The 24,058-nt window shown below is 44.0% G+C and overlaps 1 protein-coding gene across 1 annotated transcript; it reads left to right on the top strand.

The window, feature by feature from the left end:
• The first annotated feature begins 2,558 nt into the window (after positions 1-2,558).
• Positions 2,559-23,870, top strand: TNFRSF9 (TNF receptor superfamily member 9). Its single transcript, XM_032760957.2, has 8 exons — positions 2,559-2,702; positions 3,409-3,592; positions 4,652-4,759; positions 5,150-5,287; positions 5,699-5,765; positions 8,583-8,713; positions 10,088-10,222; positions 21,877-23,870. Exons 2-8 carry the CDS (start codon positions 3,493-3,495, stop codon positions 21,963-21,965), a joined length of 768 nt encoding a protein of 255 aa, XP_032616848.1. The 5' UTR covers positions 2,559-2,702; positions 3,409-3,492; the 3' UTR covers positions 21,966-23,870.
• Positions 23,871-24,058: the final 188 nt, after the last annotated feature.

Below are 24,058 nucleotides of genomic sequence, written 5' to 3'. Positions count from 1 at the left end.
AACTGTGGGCTGGCAAAACTAATGTTGAGACTCTTTTAGCTCAGTAAAGACTCTCATGTTACTGGCATAAAAGCCTGAAATAGTGAGCTAATTACTGTGCTGGGAAACTAAATATGTCAGTTTCAGAGGGAGTAATGTCTCTGCCTACAGAATGTCCAAAACGTAGACTAGTGAGTAGCATTTAGTTAAATGAAATACGGCCCAGTTAAATGTCACACTGCAATGTTAAACAGAGTACCACATGTAAACGAGAAGGTTACTTGGTTAGATGGTGACTTTCAAAGTGTTAGGAGGGGATCAGCAGTCCGATTTTTATGGCGTGACACTCTCACATTCAGCCAATTTCTGCCAAAGTGTGGCAAGGAGGGACCCCACAGGTGTCACAGGTGAGATGACTCTCAGATGACCGTCAGTATTTGGGAACACATTTTGTAGGCAGCTCATACGTTTTTCTCCTTTTCTGTCATGACTTGCCCTGTGGTGGCTCTACTGATGATCAGTGTGGGAGGTAGGGAAGGAACATTTCAAACCAGTAAGTCTGATCTTAACAATTCCTACTTTCTTGAGAACTATGTGCCAAGCATTGAGCTAAGTGTTTCATGCTTGTTGTCTCATTTAATCCTCACTCACGAGGAAGATGTATGGTGTTACTGCACCTGTAAGATGTGCTTGCAAAAACGGAGTTAGGGAGGTTGAGAAATTTGCTCAAGATTACACAACTGAGGCAGGAGAATGGGGAACATGAGGCGTGAGAGAGCAAAGTGAATAAAAATCAGTGGGAACCGGTAACCCCCCTCACCCCCGAGAGTGGCCAGGGGGAGAGAGGCTGCCTGAGGGGAGGAAGCTCGGCAGGACCCGCTGCAGACCCAGGGCCAAGGGAAGTCCCGCAGGAGGAAACGCGGGCGCGATGGGGCTGGCTCCAGGCACGCGGGCCAAGGGCGGAAGGGTCGGACACGAAGCCACAAAGCTCCTGGGTTCCTCCTCTTTCCCGTCTGCCTTCTTCTGCTTCTGCGGCCTGATCTCCGAGTCCCTCTGCCTGCAGGCGGCGACAGAAGGTCCGCATCTCGGCGCTGTCCCCCAACTGAGTCGCTCCGCGTTTTCCTGTTCTGACCGGAGAGCTCGTGCTGGGAACCGCGGGGCAGGGCGACGGCCCAAACCGCTCTCCATGTCCTTCCCCAGCCCATGCCTGCCCCAGCCACAGTTCCCGTGGTTTTCCTGAGGTTCTCCAGCTGCTCAATGATGGGCAGGTTCATCTACGACCTGGAGCATCCTCCTCTTTCTCCTCCTCCTCCTCCTCCTCCTCCTCCTCCTCCTCCTCCTCCTCCAGAAACCTCTTTTTCCTTCTCCTCATTCTTCCTTCTCATTCTTTCTCCTCCTCATTCTTCCTTCTCCTCTTCCCCCTCCCCTTCTCTTTCTGTTCTTTTCTTCTTCCTCCTCCTCCTTTTCTCTTTATTTTTCTCCTCCTCCTCCTCTTCTTTCTCCTTATCCTCCTCTTCTCCTCTTACTGTTTTTTTCCTTCTGCTTTCTGCCCTCCTCTTCCTCTTCTTACTTTTTTTTTTTTTTTTTTTTTTTTGTTTTTTCTTTTTTTGTTTTGCCGGCGGGGGGTGCAGTGGCACAATCTCGGCTCACTACAACCTCTACTTCCCAGGTTCAAGCGATTCTCCTGCCTCAGCCTCAGTAGCTGGGATTAAAGGGGTCCACCACCACCACTCCCCGCTAATTTTTGTATTTTTAGTAGAGACAGGTTTTTGCCATGTTGGCCAGTCTGGTCTCAAACTCCTGACATCAGATGATCCATCCACCTCGGCCTCCCAAGTGTTGGGATTACAGGCGTGAGTCACCGCGCCTGTTCTCTTTCTTTCTTTTTTTTTTTTTTAAAGAAAAATTGACATCAAGGTTTTCTAAAAATCCCTCCTAGCTCTCAGCTTCACCGAACCATGTCCTGGTCATTCACTTGCCGTGTGACTGCTGTGCTTCCCCTGTTTCCATTTCCTTCCATTTCTCCCTCCTTCCTCCCTCTGTCACCATGCCCAGAGGAGCACGATAAGGGACCAGGCTGACCTGGGTTCCAACCCTGCCGGCTCCCTGTCCTGTTGACGCTCTGATTCCACTTGCAGCCCCACTTTCCTCATTTGCATAGTGTTCTCCCAATAACAACAGCAGTCATACCAAGTTCTAGAGTTCTTTCGAGGATAGTGTGTATTCACCACAGTGCATCTCTGATGCCTGGCACATCGGCTGTGCTCAAGTAATGACAGCTATTGCATTACAGTGACTATGGAGTTAGGGGACCGCATATGGCAAAATGCTGATCACTGTTTTGAAGTTGGTTTCATTCCTCTAATCTCAAATCCAGTATTTTAAGGACATGCTAAATGCTTTGTCCTGGAGAGCTATCTTAAGGGACAAAATCCTTTTCCCAACGTCATCTGTGACACATCCTGACACTAGAGAGCTGCTTCCAAGAAGCAATTTGAAGTGCCATTATCAGGCGGGGACAGGGGCTCTAGGGGATTTTGGGGTCAGCAGATATGAAATGAACGATTTCACAGAGCTGTCACAGAGCTGTGGTGGGAATTTCCCACGAGACCCCGCCCCCGGCTGAGTCACCGCACTCCTGTGTTTGACCTGAAGTCCTCCCGAGCTGCAGAAGCCTGAAGACCAAGGAGTGGAAAGTTCTTCGGCAGCCCTGAGATCTCAAGGTCTGTCCATTTGGGGGAGTGGTGGGGGCACTGAGAGGGGGTGAGGATGGAACTTTTGCTCCCTTTGCCCATTTCTAGACTTTTTTCTCCTAATATATAATAACTTCTCTTCAATAGCCCATTAAATAAACATCAGTAACTTGGCCTGAAGAGAGTTTTTCACTCCTTAGTTTTGTTACCACACAAACTTCTATCGCAAAACATGTCTCTGTTTAAGAAAATGTGTTAGTGAGTTGAACAGGGAGGTCTTTCCACATGTTAGTAGTTAGGTGTTCAGCTAAAGGGGGAAGAGTGATTATGTGATAGCTTCTTCTTGAACTGAATTGTCTGATGCCCCTGACAGATTCTCTTTGTAAGGAGTTTATTTCAGGGGCAGTAAGCAATTGGCATTATTGCTGGATGGTACTGCAAAGTACCTATGAAAGTCCCCAAAAGTTCTGGCTATTGTTATTTCCGCATTTTGGCAGAACATGATGGAAAACGCACCCTCAAACTTTGGCAAACCAGCACAAAGCTGTGTGTTTAACCACTCCTGCTTTGTCCTAGTGGTTTCTATGAATTTGCTACTTTTCCATAAAATTGCATCATTAATTGTTCCTGAAAAACCCTGAGTTATCCTCTTATAGAATTGTATAGGTAATGATTGCAATATAGATAATTTTGAAAGGAGAAATCACCTTTCCTTGGAAATGTTTACCTTTTGCAGAGTGACATTTGTGAGACCAGCTAATTTGATTAAAATTCTCTTGGAATCAGCTTTGCTAGTATCATACCTGTGCCAGATTTCATCATGGGAAACAGCTATTACAACATAGTAGCCACTCTGTTGCTGGTCCTCAATTTTGAGAGGACAAGATCATTGCAGGATCCATGTAGTAACTGCCCAGCTGGTGAGTACCCAGTTATCATGTGCATTTGATCTACTCTGTTGGAAGTATGGTTCAGTTAGTCTAGTAGTCAGGGCTAATGAGCTCCCTTTTAAGGAAAGGAAAATGAAAATTCATTAATTTACAAATATTTATTGGATGCTACAACCTAGCTGTGTGAACACAACAAAGTCATTCAACCTCTTGTGCCTTGACTTTCTCATCTGGGGATAATAAGAGAACCTGTTTTATAGGATGGCTGGGAGGATCAAATGAAGGGCTTAGAACAGTGCATGGCACATGGCAAGACTTCAATAAATGTTAGTTTTGTGTGTAGGGCTTTGTGCTCAGACTGGGGGCATAGCAGCGAGTAAGCGGGTGGTAAAGGGCTTAACAGAGTGGGGATAGTCAGGCATATTTAAATTTTAGTGTAGGACATTGATGTCCTCTTGGATCCAGTCATATTCATCTCCTAGATCAATCAAGATAATCATTTTGTTTTATTCAATAGATAAAGTATTTTCTTTCTGCTGAGCTGATTTATTTGTTACAATATCTGTTTTTTTGTTTGTTTTTTGTTTTGTTTTGTTTTGAGACAGAGTCTCACTCTGTCGCCCAGGCTGGAGTGCAGTGACATGATCTCAGCTCACTGCAACCTTGGTCTCCCAGGTTCAAGCAATTCTCCTGCCTCAGCCTCTGGAGTAGCTGGGATTACAGGCGTGCACCACTGCGCCTGGCTAATTTTTGTATTTTTAGTAGAGACAGGATTTCACCATGTTGGCCAGGCTGGTCTTGAACTCCTGACCTCAAGTGATCTGCCCGCTTCGGCCTCCCAAAGTGCTGTGATTACAGGCGTGAGCCACTGCGCCTGGCCTGTATTTTGTTATTTCTAATTCTGTGATTACACAAAGAATAATCTTGCAAACGTATCATTTTAGGAAGTCAATCAAACTAATGTCCACCACTGTGGCATCTAGAAAACTCATCATTCTTTTATAATCTGATTTTCTTGTAAACTTCAGAATGCCTTGGGTGACGATTGCTCATTGTCAAACGTGTACCACTATTGTCTGCCTTTCTTAGGTACATTCTGTGATAATAACAGGAATCAGATTTGCAGTCCCTGTCCTCCAAATAGTTTCTCCAGCACAGGTGGACAAAGGACCTGTGACATATGCAGGCAGTGTAAAGGTATGCATTCAAAGATATTTTCTTCTTCTAGAAGATAGTTGGGAAGATAAGCTTTTCTTTCCCATTTACTAACTGCTCTCTTTTGAAAATCTCAAGTGTCAAAGACTGATACTTCTGCCAACCAGCAGGTCCAGGACAATAACATCCAGTGACAGCAATTATTTGTGGACTGAGCTTTCTAAATATTAGAGGAAACATTCATTTGACAAGAGAGAAGTTTTTACTTACCAAAATGTACAAATGTCTTTATGGAGATTTAAAAGTAAACTTTAAAATTACTGGGAACACTATAAGTAGAGTGAGCATGATTTTTACTGCAGAGCATAAATTCGCTTCCTGGATTTGGAGGTCAAGTGTAATAAAATATTGGGGGCTGGGGGGACTTTGTAGGTGTTTTCAGGACCAGGAAGGAGTGTTCCTCCACCAGCAATGCAGAGTGTGACTGCATTTCAGGATTTCACTGCCTGGGGGCAGGATGCAGCATGTGTGAACAGGATTGTAAACAAGGTCAAGAACTGACAAAAAAAGGTACGTTTGTGTTTCTTTGATCCAGTGTAGTTTTGTGATGTAGACAAACTTAGCTTAGATCTTGATCATTTGAAAATAAGCAAACAGATTTGTAGAACCTTAAAGTAACAAGGGAGTATATATCATATTTTAATTAATAAAATATTTCTGTTATTTCTTCATAAGTGGAAATAATTTGAAATCAGAACATTTGTTAATTGCCAGAACCATTCTTCACACATTTCGGACACATACAATACTTTGTGTACAATTAGAATAAAAACTAGCCATCTTAGGGTGTTGTTTCAAGAATTATTGAACAATTTGTGCAGATTGCATTACAGTAATGACTTATATTAAGTTCATCACAGGAAAGGTTACAAAATGATGAAAATGCTTCCCTTTTATTATTGCTTTCATTTTTAATACAAGGTTGTAAAGACTGTTGCTTTGGGACATTTAATGATCAGAAACGTGGCGTCTGTCGACCTTGGACAAAGTATGTATAATTTCCTTTAGTTTCTGGGATAAAGAATCTGGGTAAAATTTTTTGGAAGATAAGGAATGCTATCATTGAAGCTTTATTGCACCCATCAAGTGTAGACAGAATGTAATGTACTAATAGGCAGCGTGGGAACACTGTGAGGTTGTAGCAACTCAATAGGCAAAGTGGGCATTTTTTCCAGAAATAGTGCCTGGAACGTCTAGATCAGAACTGCCAGTGGAGGCTGGGCACGTGCAGTGGCCCACACCTATAATCCCAGCACTTTGGGAGGCTGAGACAGGAGGACTCCTTGAGCCCAGGAGTTCAAAACCAGCCTGGGTGAGACCCTGTCTCTACAAAAAATAAAAAAAATTAGCCAGGCATAATGGCACATGCCTATGGTCCCAGCTATAGGGAAGGCTGACGAGGCAGGAGGATCACCTGAGTCTGGGAGGTTGAGGCTGCAATGAGCTATGATCGCACCATTGCACTCCAGAGCAGAGACCCTGTCTCAAAAGAAAGGAAAAGAATTGCCAGTGGAACTTTGCCGCTGTCTGCCTCTTTTCTGTTTCCTTCTCATTCCTTTGCTGCCTCTTATCTTCTCTCATTGATCAACCCATCTCCATGTGTTCAATGCCAGCCCCTAGAATGATGCAGAAGAAACTAACAGTTGCTTATTACCCTCCAAAATATGGCACACACCTGGGCACACAAGGCCATCACAGGTGGTAAAAAGCCAATAGTATACGAGAGAATGTGACGGTTGTTTTGTGGAACCAGAACTTACACTGTGGTCTGTGGATGGGTGCTGGTCCACAAATGGCTTGCTGTGCCTTCATCAACAGTGGTATAGGGTTAGAGAGTAAACATTTAGAAACTTTTAAGGCAAATTGGCAGAGTAATGTGGTCTGTTGACTAAGAATAAAAATTTGGGCGTTGTATTTTATATGTATTTGTTCTTTTTCCGTTTCATTTTCTTACTAGAAAATCATTTTTATTATTTTCCTTTTACATTTTTATTGTATTTCCAAAGTGTATTGGTTTGTAACAGACTGGAAAGTGACTTTTTTGAGAGAAAATAAAGTGTTTTAAAACAGGAATCATGGTATCCCTCTGCTTTTGTCATTTACAATTTATCAGCATCAGAGTGGCTGACAAATGGAAGCATGATTCACAAGAAAAGTATTGACTATTTTCTCGGACTTAGCTGAATTCTCTCTTTGGAAAGTGGCTTTTTTAAAAAGGTCCATTTGTTTGTTTTGTTTGTTTGTTTGTTTTGAGATGGAGTTTCGCTCTTCTTGCCCAGGCTGGAGTGCAATGGCGCGGTCTCGCCTCACTGCAACCTCCGCCTCCTGGGTTCAAGCTATTCTCCTGCCTCGGCCTCCTGAGTAGCTGGGATTACAGGTGCGCGCAACCACGCCTGGCTAGTGTTTTTGTATTTTTAGTAGAGATGGGCTTTCCCATGTTAGCTAGGCTGGTCTCGCACTCCTGACCTCAAGTGATCCACTCGCCTTGGCCTCCCAAAGTGCTGGGATTACCAGAGTGAGCCACTGTGCCCGGCTGGAAAGTGGCTTTTTAAAAAAGGTCTTTCAATACAAATTTTTCAGAGTTGTTAAGTGAGTCTGCATGGAAAAATGGGTTTGAACTGGGCTCTGGAGGATGGGTGGATTTGGGGTAGGTAAAGGGACGAGGGAACGGTGTCACAACAGCAACAATGATGGCGATGATGGTGATGATGATGACAACTACCATTTAATTACTCAGCGTGTCAGACGTGCAAGAGTGTGTCACTGACTCTCACTCATTTGTTCTTTGAAACAGTTCTGGCAGCACATACAGATGTGCTAATTTTGCAGATAAGAAAACTGAGGCTTAGGGAGGTTTCTTTTTTCTTTTCTTTCTGAGACAGCGTCAAACTCCTGGGTTCAAGTGATCCTCCCACCTCAGTCTCCTGAGTAGCTGGGGCCACAGGCATGCACCATCCGTTAATTTTTGTTTGTTTGTTTTTTAATTTTTGTAGAGATGGGGTCTTGCTATGTTGCTCAGGCTGGTCTCCAGCGCCTGGTCTCAAGTGATCCTCTGGCCTCAGCCTACCAAAGTGTTGAGATTACAGGAGTGAGCCACCATGCCGGGGTTACAGAGATTTCTTGACTTGCCCAAAGTCATTCTGGAAAGCAGCAGACTCAAGGCTCAAACCCTGGTTTGCCTGATGCCAGTGCTGGACCTCCTAACCTTGCTAGCCTTCATCTGTGCCGGAGATGGTCAAGTCCAATTAAGAAACTGGGGGTGAGGCCGGGCGCGGTGGCTCACGCTTGTAATCCCAGCACTTTGGGAGGCCGAGGCGGGCGGATCACGAGGTCAGGAGATCGAGACCACGGTGAAACCCCGTCTCTACTAAAAATACAAAAAAATTAGCTGGGCGTGGTGGCGGGCGCCTGTAGTCCCAGCTACTCAGAGAGGCTGAGGCAGGAGAATGGCGTGAACCCGGGAGGTGGAGCTTGCAGTGAGCCGAGATTGCGCCACTGCACTCCAGCCTGGGCGACAGAGCGAGACTCTGTCTCAAAAAAAAAAAAAAGAAACTGGGGGTGAGAGACTAACCAGGCAAGACAGCCTGAACTAAGCTGTCACTAAACAGAAGGAAGCCATGGAAAGCTGCAGGGAGCCAGATGGCCAAGTGGAAGTCTTTCAAAATATCTTTGCATCGCCTTCAAACCCAGACCCATATATCTTTTTCACTAGGCTACTTCATTGGGTGAAAAATGACAAAGTTTTAAATCAGAATCCTCTGGACCTAAGTTAATTATTTAAATTCTTTTCATTGAACTGTCTAAGCTGTTCTTTGGATGGAAAGTCTGTGCTTGTGAATGGGACGAAGGAGAGGGACGTGGTCTGTGGACCATCTCCAGCCGACCTCTCTCCAGGAGCATCCTCTGCGACCCCGCCTGCCCCTGCGAGAGAGCCAGGTAGCTGGGCTATGCCTTTACATCAAAGTGCATATCTTATGGTGATTCCAGATTGTATCTAAATCGCCCCAATATCATGATACATCAGGCACCTCCCACGTGCATTCCTTCCTGAATCCTGCCCTCAGGGACCCATCGGTTTTCTTCCCAGACATTTATTATTCAGTCTGAGATACACATTTGTAAGCAGTGACAGAGGACACTTCACCCAAACAGAGTCTATATCTTTATCAATGTCAAGGAAAGGGGATTATAGGGTCCCATATTTTTTCTTTTCTTTTTCTTTTTTTTTTTTTTTTTTTTTTTTTTTTTCCCCGAGAGTGCCTTGCTCTGTGCCAGGCTGGAGTGCAGTGGCTTAATATTGGCTCACTGCAACCTCCACCACCTGTGCTCAACCAATCCTCCCACCTCAGCCTCCCCAGTAGCTGGGACTGTAGGCACACACCACTACACCTGGCTAATTTTTTATTTTTTTTGGTAGAGCCGGGGTCTTGCTATGTTGCTCAGGCTGCTCTCAAACTCTTGGGCTCAAGCAATCCTCCTGCCTTGGCCTCCCAAAGTGTTGGGATTATAGATGTAAGCCGCCTGGCCCCCAGGTCCCATATTTTCTATGTGCTAGAAAGGATAAACTGCTCAATTATTAAGTTTCTTTTATCTTTTTTGGGGGGGGGACAGAGTCTCTGTCACGCAGGCTGGAGTGCAATGGTGCAATCTCGGCTCACTGCAACCTCCACCTCTCAGGTTCAAGCGATTCTCCTGCCTCAGCCTCCCAAGTAGCTGGGATTATAGGCGCCCACCATGGCACCAGGCTAATTTTTGTATTTTTAGTAGAGATGGAGTTTCTCCATGTTGGCCAGGTTGGTTTTGAACTCTTGACCTCAGGTGATCTGCCCACCTTGGCCTCCCAAAGTGCTGGGATTACAGGTGTGAGCCACCGCTCCCGGCCATTAAGTTTCTCTTTTTCTTTTCTTTTTTTGAGATGGAGTCTCACTCTGTTGCCCAAGTTGGAGTGCAGTGGCACCATCTCAGCTCACTGCGACCTCCGCCTCCCGGGTTCAAGCCATTCTCCTGCCTCATCCTCCCAAGTAGCTGGGATTACAAGTCCCTGCCACCACTATGTTGGCCAGGCTGGTCTTGAACTTCTGACTCTAAGTGATCCTCCTGCCTCGGCCTTCCAAAGTGTTGGGATTACAGGCGTGAGCCACCATGTCCGGCCTTTTAAAAAGTTTTCTAAGTTTACTCCATTAGCAGGTTGGAGATGCTCAAGGCTCTGATTCTTCTCATGCTTAGGAGTTTACCAATGTAAATATATACATGGGTGTATGAGTGTCAATACATTTCTGCATGCGTTTCTCCTTTTGCTGTGTTTTGCAGGACACTCTCCGCAGATCATCTCCTTCTTTCTTGCGCTGACGTCGACTGCGTTGCTCTTCCTGCTGTTCTTCCTCATGCTCCGTTTCTCTGTTGTTAAACGGGGCAGAAAGAAACTCCTGTATATATTCAAACAACGTAAGATTAACATAATCATATTAGAGCTCTGACGAGGCAAGGCTTTTTATAATAGAAAGGAAAATATGATTTTAAAAAAAATTCTAGAAATGAGGTTCGTATAGCCCCGTGGTTATCACGCAGGGGCAATTTCGTCCCTGGGAATATTTGCAGTGTCTGGAGACAGTTGCAGTGTTCACCACTTGGTGATGGTGGTGGTGATTAGGGGCTATTGCATCTAGTGAGTAGAGGTCAGCGATGCGGCTAAACTCCTACCATGCACGGGACAGCCTCCCAGCAAAGAATGATGCTGCCCCAAATGTCAGTAGTGCTGAGGTGGAGAAAGCTTGCATATAGAAAAGCACACCTTGGTTCTAGAAAAATGACAGATTTAAATATGCTGCAGCCTTGGATTATTGCATGTGTGTGTATGTGTGTGTGTGTGCGTGTGTGTGTATGTGTGTGCGTGCATGTCTGTGTGTGCGTGTGTGTGTGCGCATGCGTGTGTGTGTGTGTGCGTGCATGTGTGTGTATGTGTGTGTGTGTGCATGTGGAGGACACTGGCAAAGAAGAATCAGAAAACCATGTTCCCCCTATGTCCCTCTGGTTGATAAATTGGCTTAAAATGAGTTTAGACCCATATTTGAGGAAGGCAGGGAGAACAAAGAGGGAGTTTGAAGGGGGTTTAACAAATGAATTATTACAGCACCGGTATGGATTACATGAAAAATTTCAATAATGAATTTCATTCATTCACTTGTTCAACAATTATTTCTATAAGGCACTCAGCAAGTGCCTGGCACAGAGTCAGCACCCACTAGACAAAAGCCATTGATATTTATTTGAAAAAGTATATAGATGGAAGGCAACCTGTTTTTTGTCTTCATGGAGGTTAGAATGAGACATAACAGGCTTAATAAGACTTAATAAGAGGGATATAATAAAAGGAGCTTTTTGAGAGAAAAATTTTAACCCAAAACACCATGTAAGACCAGAATGTGTCTATTTGGAGATTGTTAAAAATATATATGCAGGAACAGCATTAGTAAAGTCTTTTTTTTTCTTTTTTGAGACGGAGTTTCACTCTTGTTGCCCAGGCTGGAGTGCAATGGTGTGATCCCGGCTCACCACAACCTCCTCCTCCCGGGTTCAAGCGATTCTCCTGCCTCAGCCTCCCAAGTAGCTGGGATTACAGGCATGCGCCACCATGCCCAGCTAATTTTGCATTTTTAGTAGAGACAGGATTTCTCCATGTTGGTCAGGCTGGTCTTGAACTCCCGACCTCAGGTGATCCTACCGCCTCGGCCTCCCAAAGTGCTGGGATTACAGGCGTGAGCCACTGCGCTCAGCCAGTAAAGTCTTATCTAATAAATTATGCTAATTTATTTAAATGCTCTTTCTAAAGCAATACAGAACTTGTATACATTGTGACCTATACAGAAAAATGCATAAATGTAAAGTTTAACAAATCGTTGTAAACAAACATTCAAATAACTCTACCAGGGTCAAGAAGTGGAACATAACCCATTCCCAAAGCCCTTGGCATGCCCTTTCTAGATCACAGCCCTCCTTGCCCACTACTGCTAACCACATCTAGAGTTGTATGGTATTAACATCCTTTTGCTGTAGTTTTGCTACCTAACAACACAGTTTTATCGGGCTGCTTGTGAACTTCATACAAATAGAATCACACTGTGTTTTCTGTATCTTGCTTCTTCTTTCAACGTTGTATCATGAAGATTCATCCATGTTGAGTTCATCTTTAGTTGATTTCCATTGTTGCACGCTCTTATTGAATGATGACATCATTGTTCACCTATTCTAATACTGATGGACAGCAGGGTCATTTCCAGCTCGGTGTTATTACATGCAGTGACGTTTGAATATTTTTGTCCGTGTATCTCAGCACACGTAAACACGTGTTTCTGGCTTGGTTTTGTTTTTTAACCTAGAAATAACATTGCTGATCTACAAGGAACATGTGTATCTTGGTCGTGAATATGCCAAACTGTTTTCCAAAATGATTGGACCCCATTTACACTCCCCTGGCGGTAATGAGGTTCCTTTTACTCCACATCCCCTGATAACTCTTGGTATCATCAGATTATTTTTATCGATATGGTGGGTGGCGAGTTGTATCTCATTGTGGTTTTAACTTACACTTCCTGGTTGCTAGTGAGGTTAGACGCCTTTTCATGTTATTTCGGCTATTTGGATTTCCTCTTTAGTGAAGGGCCTGATCAAGTCTTTTGAGTATTTTCTCATAGGATTGTCTTTCCTTTTCTTACTAACGTATAGGAAGTTTTTAGTCTGCTGTTCATGAGCTGCAAATATCTTTTCCTATTCTGTGGTTTGCTCTTTCATTCTTTTCTTGAGGTCTACACCTCCAGTTTAAACCTCTACGTTCTCACTTAAGCCTGATTTCGGTTTTGTCTTTTGTTTTTTTGAGACAGAGTGTCACTGTGTCACCCAGGCTGAAGTGCAACGGTGCGATCACAGCTCACTGTAGCCTCGAACTCCAGAGCTCAAGCAATCCTCCTGCCTCAGCCTACTAAATAGCTGGGACTATAGGTGCACACCACCACACTCAGCTAATTTTTAATTGATTTTTAATTTTTTTGAAGAGACTGGGATTCACTATGTTGTCCAGGCCAGTCTTAAACTCCTGGGCTCAAGCGATCCTCCCACCTCGGTTTCCCAAAGTGCTGGACTTAATCCTGATTTAAAGGAGTATCTCTGCAACAAAGTTCCATTCACACCCCAGACTGCAACAAAGTTCGTTATAAAATGCTTTTCAAAAGTATGTATGAGTAATTAGTGAGTTTCCATGGAACCGTAACCCATTTTTTAAAAGTTTTTAGGACACTCCCTGGTGGTCTAGTGGTTAGGATTCCGCGCTCACCATCGCGACCCGGGTTCGATTCCTGGTCAGGGAAGCCTTCCTTCTAGCTGGGCGCTGTGGCTCACGCCTGTAATCCTAGCACTCTGGGGGGCAGAGGCGGGCAGATCACCTGAGGTTAGGAGTTCAACACCAGCCTGGCCATGGTGAAACCCTGTCTCTGCTAAAAATACAAAAAATTAGCCAGGCGTGGTGGTGCGTGCCTGTAATTCCAGCTACTCAGGAGGCTGAGACAGGAGAATCGCTTGAACCTGGGAGGTGGAGGTTGCAGTGAACTGAGATTGTGCCATTGCACTCCAGCCTGGGCAACAAGAGCGAAACTCCGTCTCAAAAAAAAAAAAAAAAAAAAAAAAAGGTTTTAGGTCATTCAAAAGAACTTTCGATTCTGACATAATTATAGATTCACAGGAATCTGCCAAGTCAGGAACATCTCTCATGACGTTTCTGGGTTCCATCCTCCGGTACAATGGCAAAGCAGGAAATTGACATTGGCACAGTGTGCGTGTGTAGTTGTTTGTCCCTTCATCACACATGTGGAGTCGTATAACAACCAGCACAATAAAATCAGAACTATCCATCACCGCAGAGATCTCCTCCCACTATTCCTTTCTAGTCAGGTCCTCTCCCTCTCCCCACCATCCCCTGGCAACCACTTATCTGCCTTCTATCTCTATATTTTTGTTATTTAAGGAATATAGTATAAATAGGATCATACGGTATGTGTCAAGCTAAATCATAGACAGAGAGAGGCTCTCTAAAAGATTATGATATTTTTTCAGGAGTAGCCTTGCAGTGGGAATACGGTGGGTGTATTCAGGGAGGTAAAGGTGACGAGAGTTTTTAAAAGAAAAAATGAGGGGCCAGGTGTAGTGGCTCATGCCTATAATCCCAGCACTTTGGGAGGCCGAGGCAGATGGATCACCTGAGGTCAGGAGTTCGAGACCAGCCTGGCCAACATGGTGAAACCCCATCTCTACTAAAAATACAAAAAGTTAGCCCTGCATGGTGGCACGTGCCTGTAATCCCAGATACTTGGGAGGCTGAGGTACAAGAATTGCTTGAACCTGGGAGGCAGAGGTTGCAGTGAGCTGATATCGCGTCCTGCACTCCACTCCAGCCTGGGCGACAGAGCAAGACTCTGTCTCAAAAAAAAAAAAAAGAAAGAAAGAAAAAAAAGAAAAACTGAGGAGGGTTATGTAAGTTATTTTGAAACAATTATCCTTTGCTACAAAGATCAATACCGGCAGAAGTATTTTTTTGTGTAAGATACAGTAACCTTGGTGCAAGGTTGTGGTTTCTGCCGTCTTTTGTGATAGTTGTTTTTATCAGGCATGCATGCATAAGAAACCCCCTTCATGGCCTTCCCTGGCTCCATTTGCCGGGGTTTTGTTTTGTTTTTTGTTTTTTGTTTTTTGTTGTTGTTGTTGTTTGTTTTTGAGACAGGATCTCCCTGTGTCGTTCAGGCTGGAGTGCAGTGGCGTGATCTCCACTCGCTGCAACCTCCGCCTCCTGGGTTCAAGTGATTTTCGTGCCTCAGCCTCCTGAGTAGCTGAGATTACAGGCAGCTGCCACCATGCCCGGCTATAGTAGAGACAGGGTTTTGCCACGTTGGCTAGGCTGGTCTTGAACTCCTGGCCTCATGTGATCTGCCTGCCTCAGTCTCCCAAAGTGCTGGGATTATAGGCATGAGCCACCATGCTCGGCCCATTTGTCAGGGTTTTGACACAAGTTACTCCGTTTTGATTCTGACAACTTTCACAAATGTGAACTTTTTTTAAGATTTTGCTTTTTCACTCAGCACAATGCCCTTGATATCTACCCAAGTTGCTGTGTGTTTCAATGGTTCATTCTTTTTCCTTGCTGAATAGTATTCCACGATACGCTTGTGCCACAGTTTGTTTTACTATGCACCCATTAAAAGATATTTTGTTTGCTTCCTGTTTTGACTATTACATATAAAGCTGCGAGGAATAATTATGTACAGGTTTTTGTGGACACGTATTTTTCATCTCTACGATAAATGCTCAGGAGTACAATTGCTGGGCTATATGTTTGGTGCTTGTTTAGTTTTTAAGAAGTTGTCAAGCTATTTTCCAGAGGAAGTGTATCATCTTACATTCTCACTGGAGTTTCTCTGCATCCTTGCTCACATTTTGCATTGCCACAATTTTTATTTCAGCTGTTCTAATAGGTGTGTAGTGACATCTCATTGGGGCTTTAATTTGCATTTCCCTTATGGGTGGACATCTTTTCATGTGCTTATTTTCCATCTTTATATCTTCTTCAGTGAATTGTTGTTCAGCTCTTTCGCCTATTTTCTAGTTGGATTATTTGTTTGTTTTACTGTTGAGATTCGAGGGTTCTTTATATTTCCCAGATAGGAGTCCTTTGGCATATATATGGTTTATAAATATTTTCTCCCAGTCAGGAGCTTGCCTTTTTATCCTCTTCACAGGCTCTTCCACAGAGAAAAGCTATTTAATTTTGATGAAGTCCAATTTATGGATTTTTTCATATCTAAGAATTCTTCATTGAGTCCTGGGTCTCAATGATTTAGGTTTTTTTTTTTTCCTCTATCTCTTATAACTTTTACAGTTTTCTATTTCATATTTAAATCTTGATTTTTTTTTTTTCTGAGACAGGGTCTCTGCTTTGTCACCCAGGCTGGAGTGCAGTGGTGTGATCATGACTTACTGCAGCCTCCACCTCCTGGGCTCAAGTGATCCTCCCTCCTTGGCATCCCAAGTAGCTGGGACTGCAGGAGTGTGCCAGCACTTGCCTCGGACCTACTGGTCTGAACAAAGGGGGGCGGAAGCGGGAATGAAAGACAAGAAACAAAAGAGTATATTTGGAAGAAGGGGTCAGGGGGCACTTTGCCTCTAGTGGACAAGGGCCCTGAGCTTTACACAGCCCTCCGTATTTATTAGGCAAAAGAGATAGTGAGAAAGCGGGGATGGTTGTCGGGTAATTGTCAGTTAGCCGTTTGGTGTTTGGTTCACAGCAGGCTTGTGAGACTGCATCTTTTGAACAATAGGTGCTAGATTTCTTAATAGATAACTTCCAGAGCCAGGGAGTAGTGTCCCTCAGCAAACCTTTTGGTGGCGGGGCAGTGTGAGTTTGCTCACATCTCGCATTCATGATAAACACTTTGCTGTATGATCATATAGCCTCCAGCGGAATGTTGAGTTGGTCACGTCTCACGGGCTTTGGCTCCCTGCATGCCTGGGTAATTTTTTTTTTTATTTTGAGACAGAGTCTCACCATGTTGTCCTGGCTGGTCTTGAACTCCTGGCCTGAAACAATCCTCCTGCCTTGGCCTCCCAAAGTGCTGGGATTACAGGTGTGAGCCACTGTGCCCAGCCTTGATTCGTTTTAAATTTTTCATATAAGGTGTGAGAGGTTTTAGCCAAGTTTTTTGTTGTTGTTGTTGTTGTTATTGGCCTATGGACGTCTAATTGCTCTAGCACCACTAGTGGAAAACATTAGTCATCCGTCATTGCACCTTTGTCAAAAGTCAGTTGGCTGCAATTACGTGGGGCTATCTGGTTTCCCTCTTCTGTTCCATTGATCCATGTGTTTCTTCGTCTGCCGATACCACACAGCCTTGATTACTGTAGTTATACATAAATACTGAAGTTGGGTAGAGGGTGGTAGTCTCTCTCACTTTATTATTTCATTTCAAAATTGTTTTATCAATTCTAGTTCCTTTGCATTTCCACATACACTTTAGGATAATATCTATATCTACAAAAAGATAAAGATAATATGTATATTTACAAAAAAATTCTGATTACAATTGTGTTAAATCTGCATATCAGTTTGGGGCAAATTGACATCTTTACTATGTGAAGTACAGTCATGTATCACTTAATGACAGGGGTACTTCTGAGAAATGTGGTGTTAGGTGATTTCGTTGTTGTGTGAACGTCATAGAGGGCATTTATGCAAACCTAGATGGTACAGCCTACTATACACCTAGGCTGGATGGTATAGCCTATCGCTGCTATGCTACAAACCTGTAGGGCATGTGACTGTACCGAATACCATAGGCAACTGTAACATAATGGTATTTGTGTAGCTAAACATATCTAAACATAGAAGAGGTACCGTGAAAATAATATGATTTTTGCCAGGCACAGTGGCTCATGTCTGTAATCCCAACACTTTGGGAGACCAAGGTGGGCAGATCACCCTCAGGTCAGGAGTTCGAGACTAGCCTGGCCAACATGGTGAAACCCCGTTTCTACTAAAAATACAAAAATTAGACGGGTGTGGTGGCATGTGCCTGTAATTCCAGCTACTCGGGAGGCTGAGATGGGAGAATCCCTTGAACCTGATAGGCAGAGGTTGCAGTGAGCCGTGATCACACCACTGCACTCCTGGCTGGGCAACAGAGCGAGACTCCATTAGAAACCGGGCCACAGAGCAGAAGGAGAGTGGTGGGCAAGCACGTGGAACTTCCTCTGTATTTATAGCCGCTCCCCATTACTTGTATTACCGCCTTATCTCCACCTCCCGTCAGATCAGCAGCGGCATTAGATTCTCATAGGAGCATGAATCCTATTGTGAACTGCACATGTGAGGGATCCAGGTTGCACACTGCTTATGAGAATCTAGTGCCTGATGATCTGTCACTGTTTCCCATCACCCCCAGATGGGACTGTCTAGTTGTAGGGAAACAAGCTCAGGGCTCCCACTGATTCTACATTACAGGGAGTTGTATAATTATTTCATTATATATTACAACGTAATAATAATAGAAATAAGGTGCACAATAAGTAATGCGCTTGAATCATCCTGAAACCATCCCCCCACCCACCCAGTCCATGGAAAAATTGTCTTCCACAAAACTGGTCCCTCTTGCCAAAAAGGTTGGGGACCTTTGCTGTATATCACTGTAGTCTTATAAACACTGTACACTTAAGCTAATCTAAATTTATTTAAAATGTTTTCTTTCTTCAATAATAAATTAACCTTAGCTTACTGTAACCTTTTACTTCATAAACTTTAATTTTTTTTTTTTTTTTTTTTTTTTGAGGCAGGGTCTGCTGCCCAGGCTGGAATGCAGTGGTGAGATCTTGGCTCACTGCAGCCTCCACCTCCCAGGTTCAAGTGATTCTCCTGCCTCAGCCCCCCAAGTAGCTGGGACTACAGGCAGCTGCCACCACGTCTGGCTAATTTTTGTATTAGAGATGGGGTTTCACCATGTTGGCTAGGCTGGTCTCGAACTCCTGAGCTGTGGTAATCTGCGCACCTCGGCCTCTCAAAGTGCTGGGATTACAGGCATGAGCCACTGCACCCGGCCTATAAATTAAAAAAAATTGTTTTTAACTTTTTGACTCTTTTGTAATAACTCTTAGCTTAAAACACAAGCACATTGTACAGCTGTACAAAAATATTTTCTCTATTTCCTTATTCTATAAGCTTTTATCTATTTAAAATTTTTTAAATTGCTTTTTACTTTTTAAACTTTTTTGTGAAAAACTAAGACACAAACACACATATTAGCCTAGACCCGCACAGAGTTGGTGTCTGCCACCTCCACATCTTGTCCCACTGGAAGATCTTTGGGGCAAAAACATGCATGTAGCTGTCATCTCCTATGAGAACAAAGTCTTCTTCTGGAATACCTCCCAAAAGACCTGCCTGAGGCTGTTTTACAATTAACTGGCTTTTGTTTGTTTGTTTGTTTGTTTTTTGTTTGAGAGGAGTCTTGCTCTGTCTCCCAGGCTGGAGTGCAATGGGGTGGTCTCAGCTCACTGCAACCTCTGCCTCCCGGGTTCAAGGGATTCTCCTGTCTCAGCCTCCCGAGTAGCTGGGATTACAGGTGCATGCTGCCATGCCTGGCTAATTTTTTGTACTTTAGTAGAGATGGGGTTTCACCATGTTGCCCAGGCTAGTCTCAAACTCCTGAGCTCAGGCAATCCACCTGCCTTAGCCTCCCAAAGTGCTGGGATTACAAGTGTGAGCCACCATGCCCGGCCTTAACTGATTAAGGCCATATATTCCATATATATATATATGGAATATACTGTAAAATAACTATCAAAAGTATGGTATAGTAAGTCCATAAACTACTAATATAGTCATTTATTGTCATTTTCAAGTATTATGTGCTGTACATAATTGCATATGCTACACTTTATATAACTGGCAGCTCAGTAGGTTTTTTTACATCAGTATCACCACAAATGTGAGCAATGAGCTGTGCTGCAATGTTATGATGGTTGGACATCACGAGGCAACAGGAACCTTTCAGCTCCACTATAATCTTGTGGGACCACAATCATATATGCAGTCTGTTTTTGACCAAAACATCATTATACGCTGTATGACTGTATTCCAGTGCAGGAACATAGTATGTCTCTTCATTTATACATTTTAAATTTTATTTCACCAGCATTTTGTAGTTTTCACTATACAAGTTCTGTATGTGTTTTGTTAGAGTTAGGCCTAAGTAAAAAAAAAAAAAAAATTTAGAGGACAGCGTCTTGCTTGCTCTATTACCCAGATGGGAGTGCAGTAGCATGATCACGGCTCAATGCAGCCTCAACCTCCTGGGCTCAAGTGATCCTCCCACCTCAGCCTCCAGAGTAGCTGAGACCACAGGCATGTGCCACCACCCCTGGCTAATTTTTAAATGTTTTGTAGAGACAGGGTCTTGGTGTGTTACCCAAGCTGGTCTAGAACTCCTGGACTCAAGCAATCTTCCTGCCTTGGCCCCCATAGTACTGGGATTCCAGGCATGGGCCCCCATGCCCAGTTTCTGGATCTAATTTAGATCTTGTATTTTCTCAGGGTTCCTCTGACATCACCCTAGGGAAGGAAGGAGGATGGGCAGCTCGTCACAGCCAGGCAGGGGTGGAGGAAGTTTGGGTTCTGTGCTATACCTCCTGGAGGGTGAGGGTCCCCTTTTCACTGCTAGACACTTGGGAGTTGCGGCTCCCACTAGGCCTCCTCTGACACAACCCCAGGAGGGAGGGGGAGATGAGCCTTAATCCACTGTAAGGGAGGAAGTCCAGGCTCTCTACTCAGTCTTTCCTGATGGGCTTGCAGGTGGAACCACGGTGTTTTCTGTGGTGTTTTGTTAGAATTGAGTGGTTATTGCCTAGAAGTTTTTGGGCCGGGCGTGTTGGCTCACGCCTGTAATCCCAGCACTTTGGGAGGCCGAGGCGGGCGGATCATAAGGTCAGGAGTTCGAGACCAGCCTGGCCAATATGGTGAAACCCCATCTCTACTAAAAATACAAAAATTAGCCGGGCGTGGTGGTGGGCGCCTGTAGTCCCAGCTACTCAGGAGACTGAAGCAAGAGAATCGCTTGAACCCGAGAGGCGGAGGTTGCAGTGAGCCGAGATCACGCCATTGCACTCTAGCCTGGGCAACAGAGTGAGACTCCATCTCAAAAAAAAAAGAAAAAAAGAGAAGTTTTTAGTCTTGCTATGCTGCCCCTTTCCTAGTCTCATAACTAGAGACTACAAGCTCTTCTTAGTTTTTCGTGTGTTTTTTTGAGATGGAGGTTATTTTTTAAAGCAACAAGCATATGAAATTGGGGTAGGACTTTTTGCCTTGCCAGTCTGTAAATAAATATCTGCTTAGGATTGAAAATTGCTGAGTAGTAACACAAATACTTCACTAACATGTAGAAGAAAGCCTGGCAGCTCACGCACAGATCAGTTCTTGGTTCCTAACAGATGGAAGTAGTGGGGATGCCTTCACATTCTTGGAGTCATAACATTGCGTTCCAAAGAAACCATTGGATCTCGAATCTCAGTAACCCTCAAGACGAAAATAAATGCTGCTGAATTGAAACTAGAGCTATGATTGAGATATGGCTAATATTTTATGCTTTAGTGATTCATGCTTAAGACTTCTTTTTTAGCTAATGTAAAAAATAAAGAAAATAGTTCTTAAAGACCAATAGGAATATTTGGTAAAAGGAAACAAATTTCAAATGATCTCTAGAGGAAGTTCATCCTTGCTGTTACCTCTCTCGTGGATAAGTTCGTTAAAATTATTATTATTATTTTTTTAGATGGAGTCTCACTCTGTCGCCCAGGCTGGAGTGCAGTGGCGCAATCTCAGCTCACTGAAACCTCCACCTCCCGGGTTCAAGCGATTCTCTGCCTCAGCCTCCCGAGTAGCTGAGATTACAGGCACCCACCACCACGCCCAGCTAATTTTTTTGGTATTTTTAGTAGAGATGGGGTTTCACCATCTTGGCCAGGCTGGTCTTGAACTCCTGACCTTGTGATCCATCTGCCTCAGCCTCCCAAAGTGCTGGGATTACAGGCATGAGCTACTGCGTCTGGCCTTTTTTTTTCTTTTTCTTTTTTTCTTTTTTTTTTCTTTTTCTTTTTTTTTGAGACAGAGTTTCACTGTTGTCACCCAGGCTGGAGTGCAATGGCGCCATCTTGACTCACTGCAACCTCTGTCTCCTAGGTTCAAGCAATTCTCCTGCCTCAGCCTCCTGAGTAGCTGGGATTACAGGCACCTGCCACCACATCCGCCTAATTTTTGTATTTTTAGTAGAGATGGGGTTTTGCTGTGTTGGCCAGGCTGGTCTCGAGCTCCTAACCTCAAGTAATCTGCCTACCTCGGCCTTCCAGGGTACTGGGGTTAAAGGCATGAGCCACCATGCCTGGCTGAGTTTGTTAAAATTAAAGGGGAGAATGTTTGCTGCCTAGAGATGTTCTGCAGCTATAATTTATGGAAAATAAGTGTTAAATGATTCAAATAGATGACAACAATATGTATCTTAAATTTTTTTTTTTTTTAGCGTTTATGACACCAGTACAAACTACTCAAGAGGAAGATGGCTGTAGCTGCCGATTTCCAGAAGAAGAAGAAGGAGGATGTGAACTGTGAAATGGAAGTCACTAGGGCTGTTGGGACTTTCTTGAAAAGAAGCAAGGAAATATGAGTCATCCGCTATCACAGCTTTCAAAATCAAGAACACCATCCTACATAATACCCAGGATTCCCCCAACACACATTCTTTTCTAAATGCCAATGAGTTGGCCTTTAAAAATGCACCACTTTTTTTTTCTTTTTTTGACAGGCTCTCACTCTGTCACCCAGGCTGGAGTGCAGTGGCACCATCACGGCTCTCTGCAGCCTCGACCTCTGGGAGCTCAAGTGATCCTCCCGCCTCAGTCTCCTGAGTAGCTGGAACTACAAGGAAGAGCCGCCACACCTGACTAACTTTTTTGTTTTTTGTTTTTTGTTTGGTAGAGATGGCATTTCATCATGTTGTCCAGGCTGGTCTCAAACTCCTAGGCTCACTTTGGCCTCCCAAAGTACTGGGATTACAGACATGAGCTGCCATGCCCGGCCAAAATAATGCACCACTTTTAACAGAACAGACAGATGAGGACAGAGCTGGTGATAAAAAAAAGCATTTTCTAGATACCACTTAACAGGCTTGAGCTAGTTTTTTTGAAATCCAAAGAAAATTATAGTTTAAATTCAATTACATAGTCCATTGGTCCAACTACAATTATAATCAAAATCAATGCAGGTTTGTTTTTTGGTGCTAATATGACATATGACAATAAGCCACGAGGTGCAGTGAGTACCCGATGAAAGTTTCCGTGGGTTCTGTCAGGTAACACGACATGCTCCACCGTCAGGGGGAGTATGAGCAGAGTGCCTGAGTTTAGGGTCAAGGGCAAAAAACCTCAGGCCTGGAGGAAGTTTTGGAAAGAGTTCAAGTGTCTGCGTATCTTATGGTCTTCTCCATCCTCACACCTTCTGCCTTTGTCCTGCTCCCTTTTCAGCCAGGTTACATTCTAAAAATTCTTAACTTTTAACACAATATTTTATACAAAAGCCAATAAATGAACTGCATATGATAGGTATGAAGTACAGTGAGAAAATGAACACCTGTGAGCTCATTGTCCTACCACAGCACTAGAGTGGGGGCCGCCAGACTCCCATGGCCAAACCTGGTGCACCATTTGCCTTTGTTTGTTTGTTTATTTGTTTGCTTGAGACAGAGTCTTGCTATGTTGCCCAGGCTGGAATGGAGTGGCTATTCACAGGCACAATCATAGAACACTTTAGCCTTAAACTCCTGGGCTCAAGTGATCCACCCGCCTCAGTCCCCCAAGTAGCTGGGATTACAGGTGCAAACCTGGCATGCCTGCCATTGTTTGGCTTATGATCTAAGGATAGCTTTTTAAATTTTATTTATTTTATTTTTTTTGAGACAGGGTCTCACTCTGTCGCCCAGGCTGGAGGGCAGTGGTGCGATCTTAGCTCACTGCAAACTCTGCCTCCCGGTTCAAGCAATGCTCATGCTTCAGCTTCCAGAGTAGCTGGGATTACAGGTGCGCACCACTGCACCTGACTAATTTTTATATTTTTAGTAGAGACGGGGTTTCACCATGTTGGTCAGGCTGATCTTGAACTCCTGGCCTCAAGTGATCCACCCACCTCGGCCTCCCACAGTGCTGGGATTACAGGCATGACCCACTGGGCCCAGCCAGCTTTGACATTTTTAAATGATTTAAAAGTAATCAAAAGAAGAATAACAGCTTATGGCACATAAAATTATATAAAACTGAAATTGCAGAGTCAATAGGTAAAGTTCTACTGGAACACAGCCACACACATTTATTTATGTACTAAGACTGGCTTTGCACTACAAAAGCAGTGTTGAGTAGGTGTGACAGAGACTCCATAGACCACAAATCCTAGAATATTTAATATCTGAACACTTACAGGGTCAAAGTCAAGGTCAGAGCTGCCATCCACGTGCTGCTTTCTCCCCTCATCTTCTGCCCATCCCCAGGCAGCCTCTCTTAAGAATTTTGAGTCTGCCTTTCCCTTGCTTAAAAAAATCGTTTATCATATAATTATGTATCCTAAAACTATGTTATTTAGTTTTGCTTGTTTTTGAGCTTTATGAAAATTGTATTGGGCTGTATGGAGACTTCTGTGACTTGCCTGAATCACTC

This window comes from Hylobates moloch, unplaced genomic scaffold (assembly GCF_009828535.3).
Source record: "Hylobates moloch isolate HMO894 unplaced genomic scaffold, HMol_V3 SCAFFOLD_9, whole genome shotgun sequence".
NCBI lineage: Eukaryota > Metazoa > Chordata > Mammalia > Primates > Hylobatidae > Hylobates > Hylobates moloch.
Note: the sequence above shows the minus strand (reverse complement) of the source record. Positions and strands in the feature narration are given on the sequence as shown.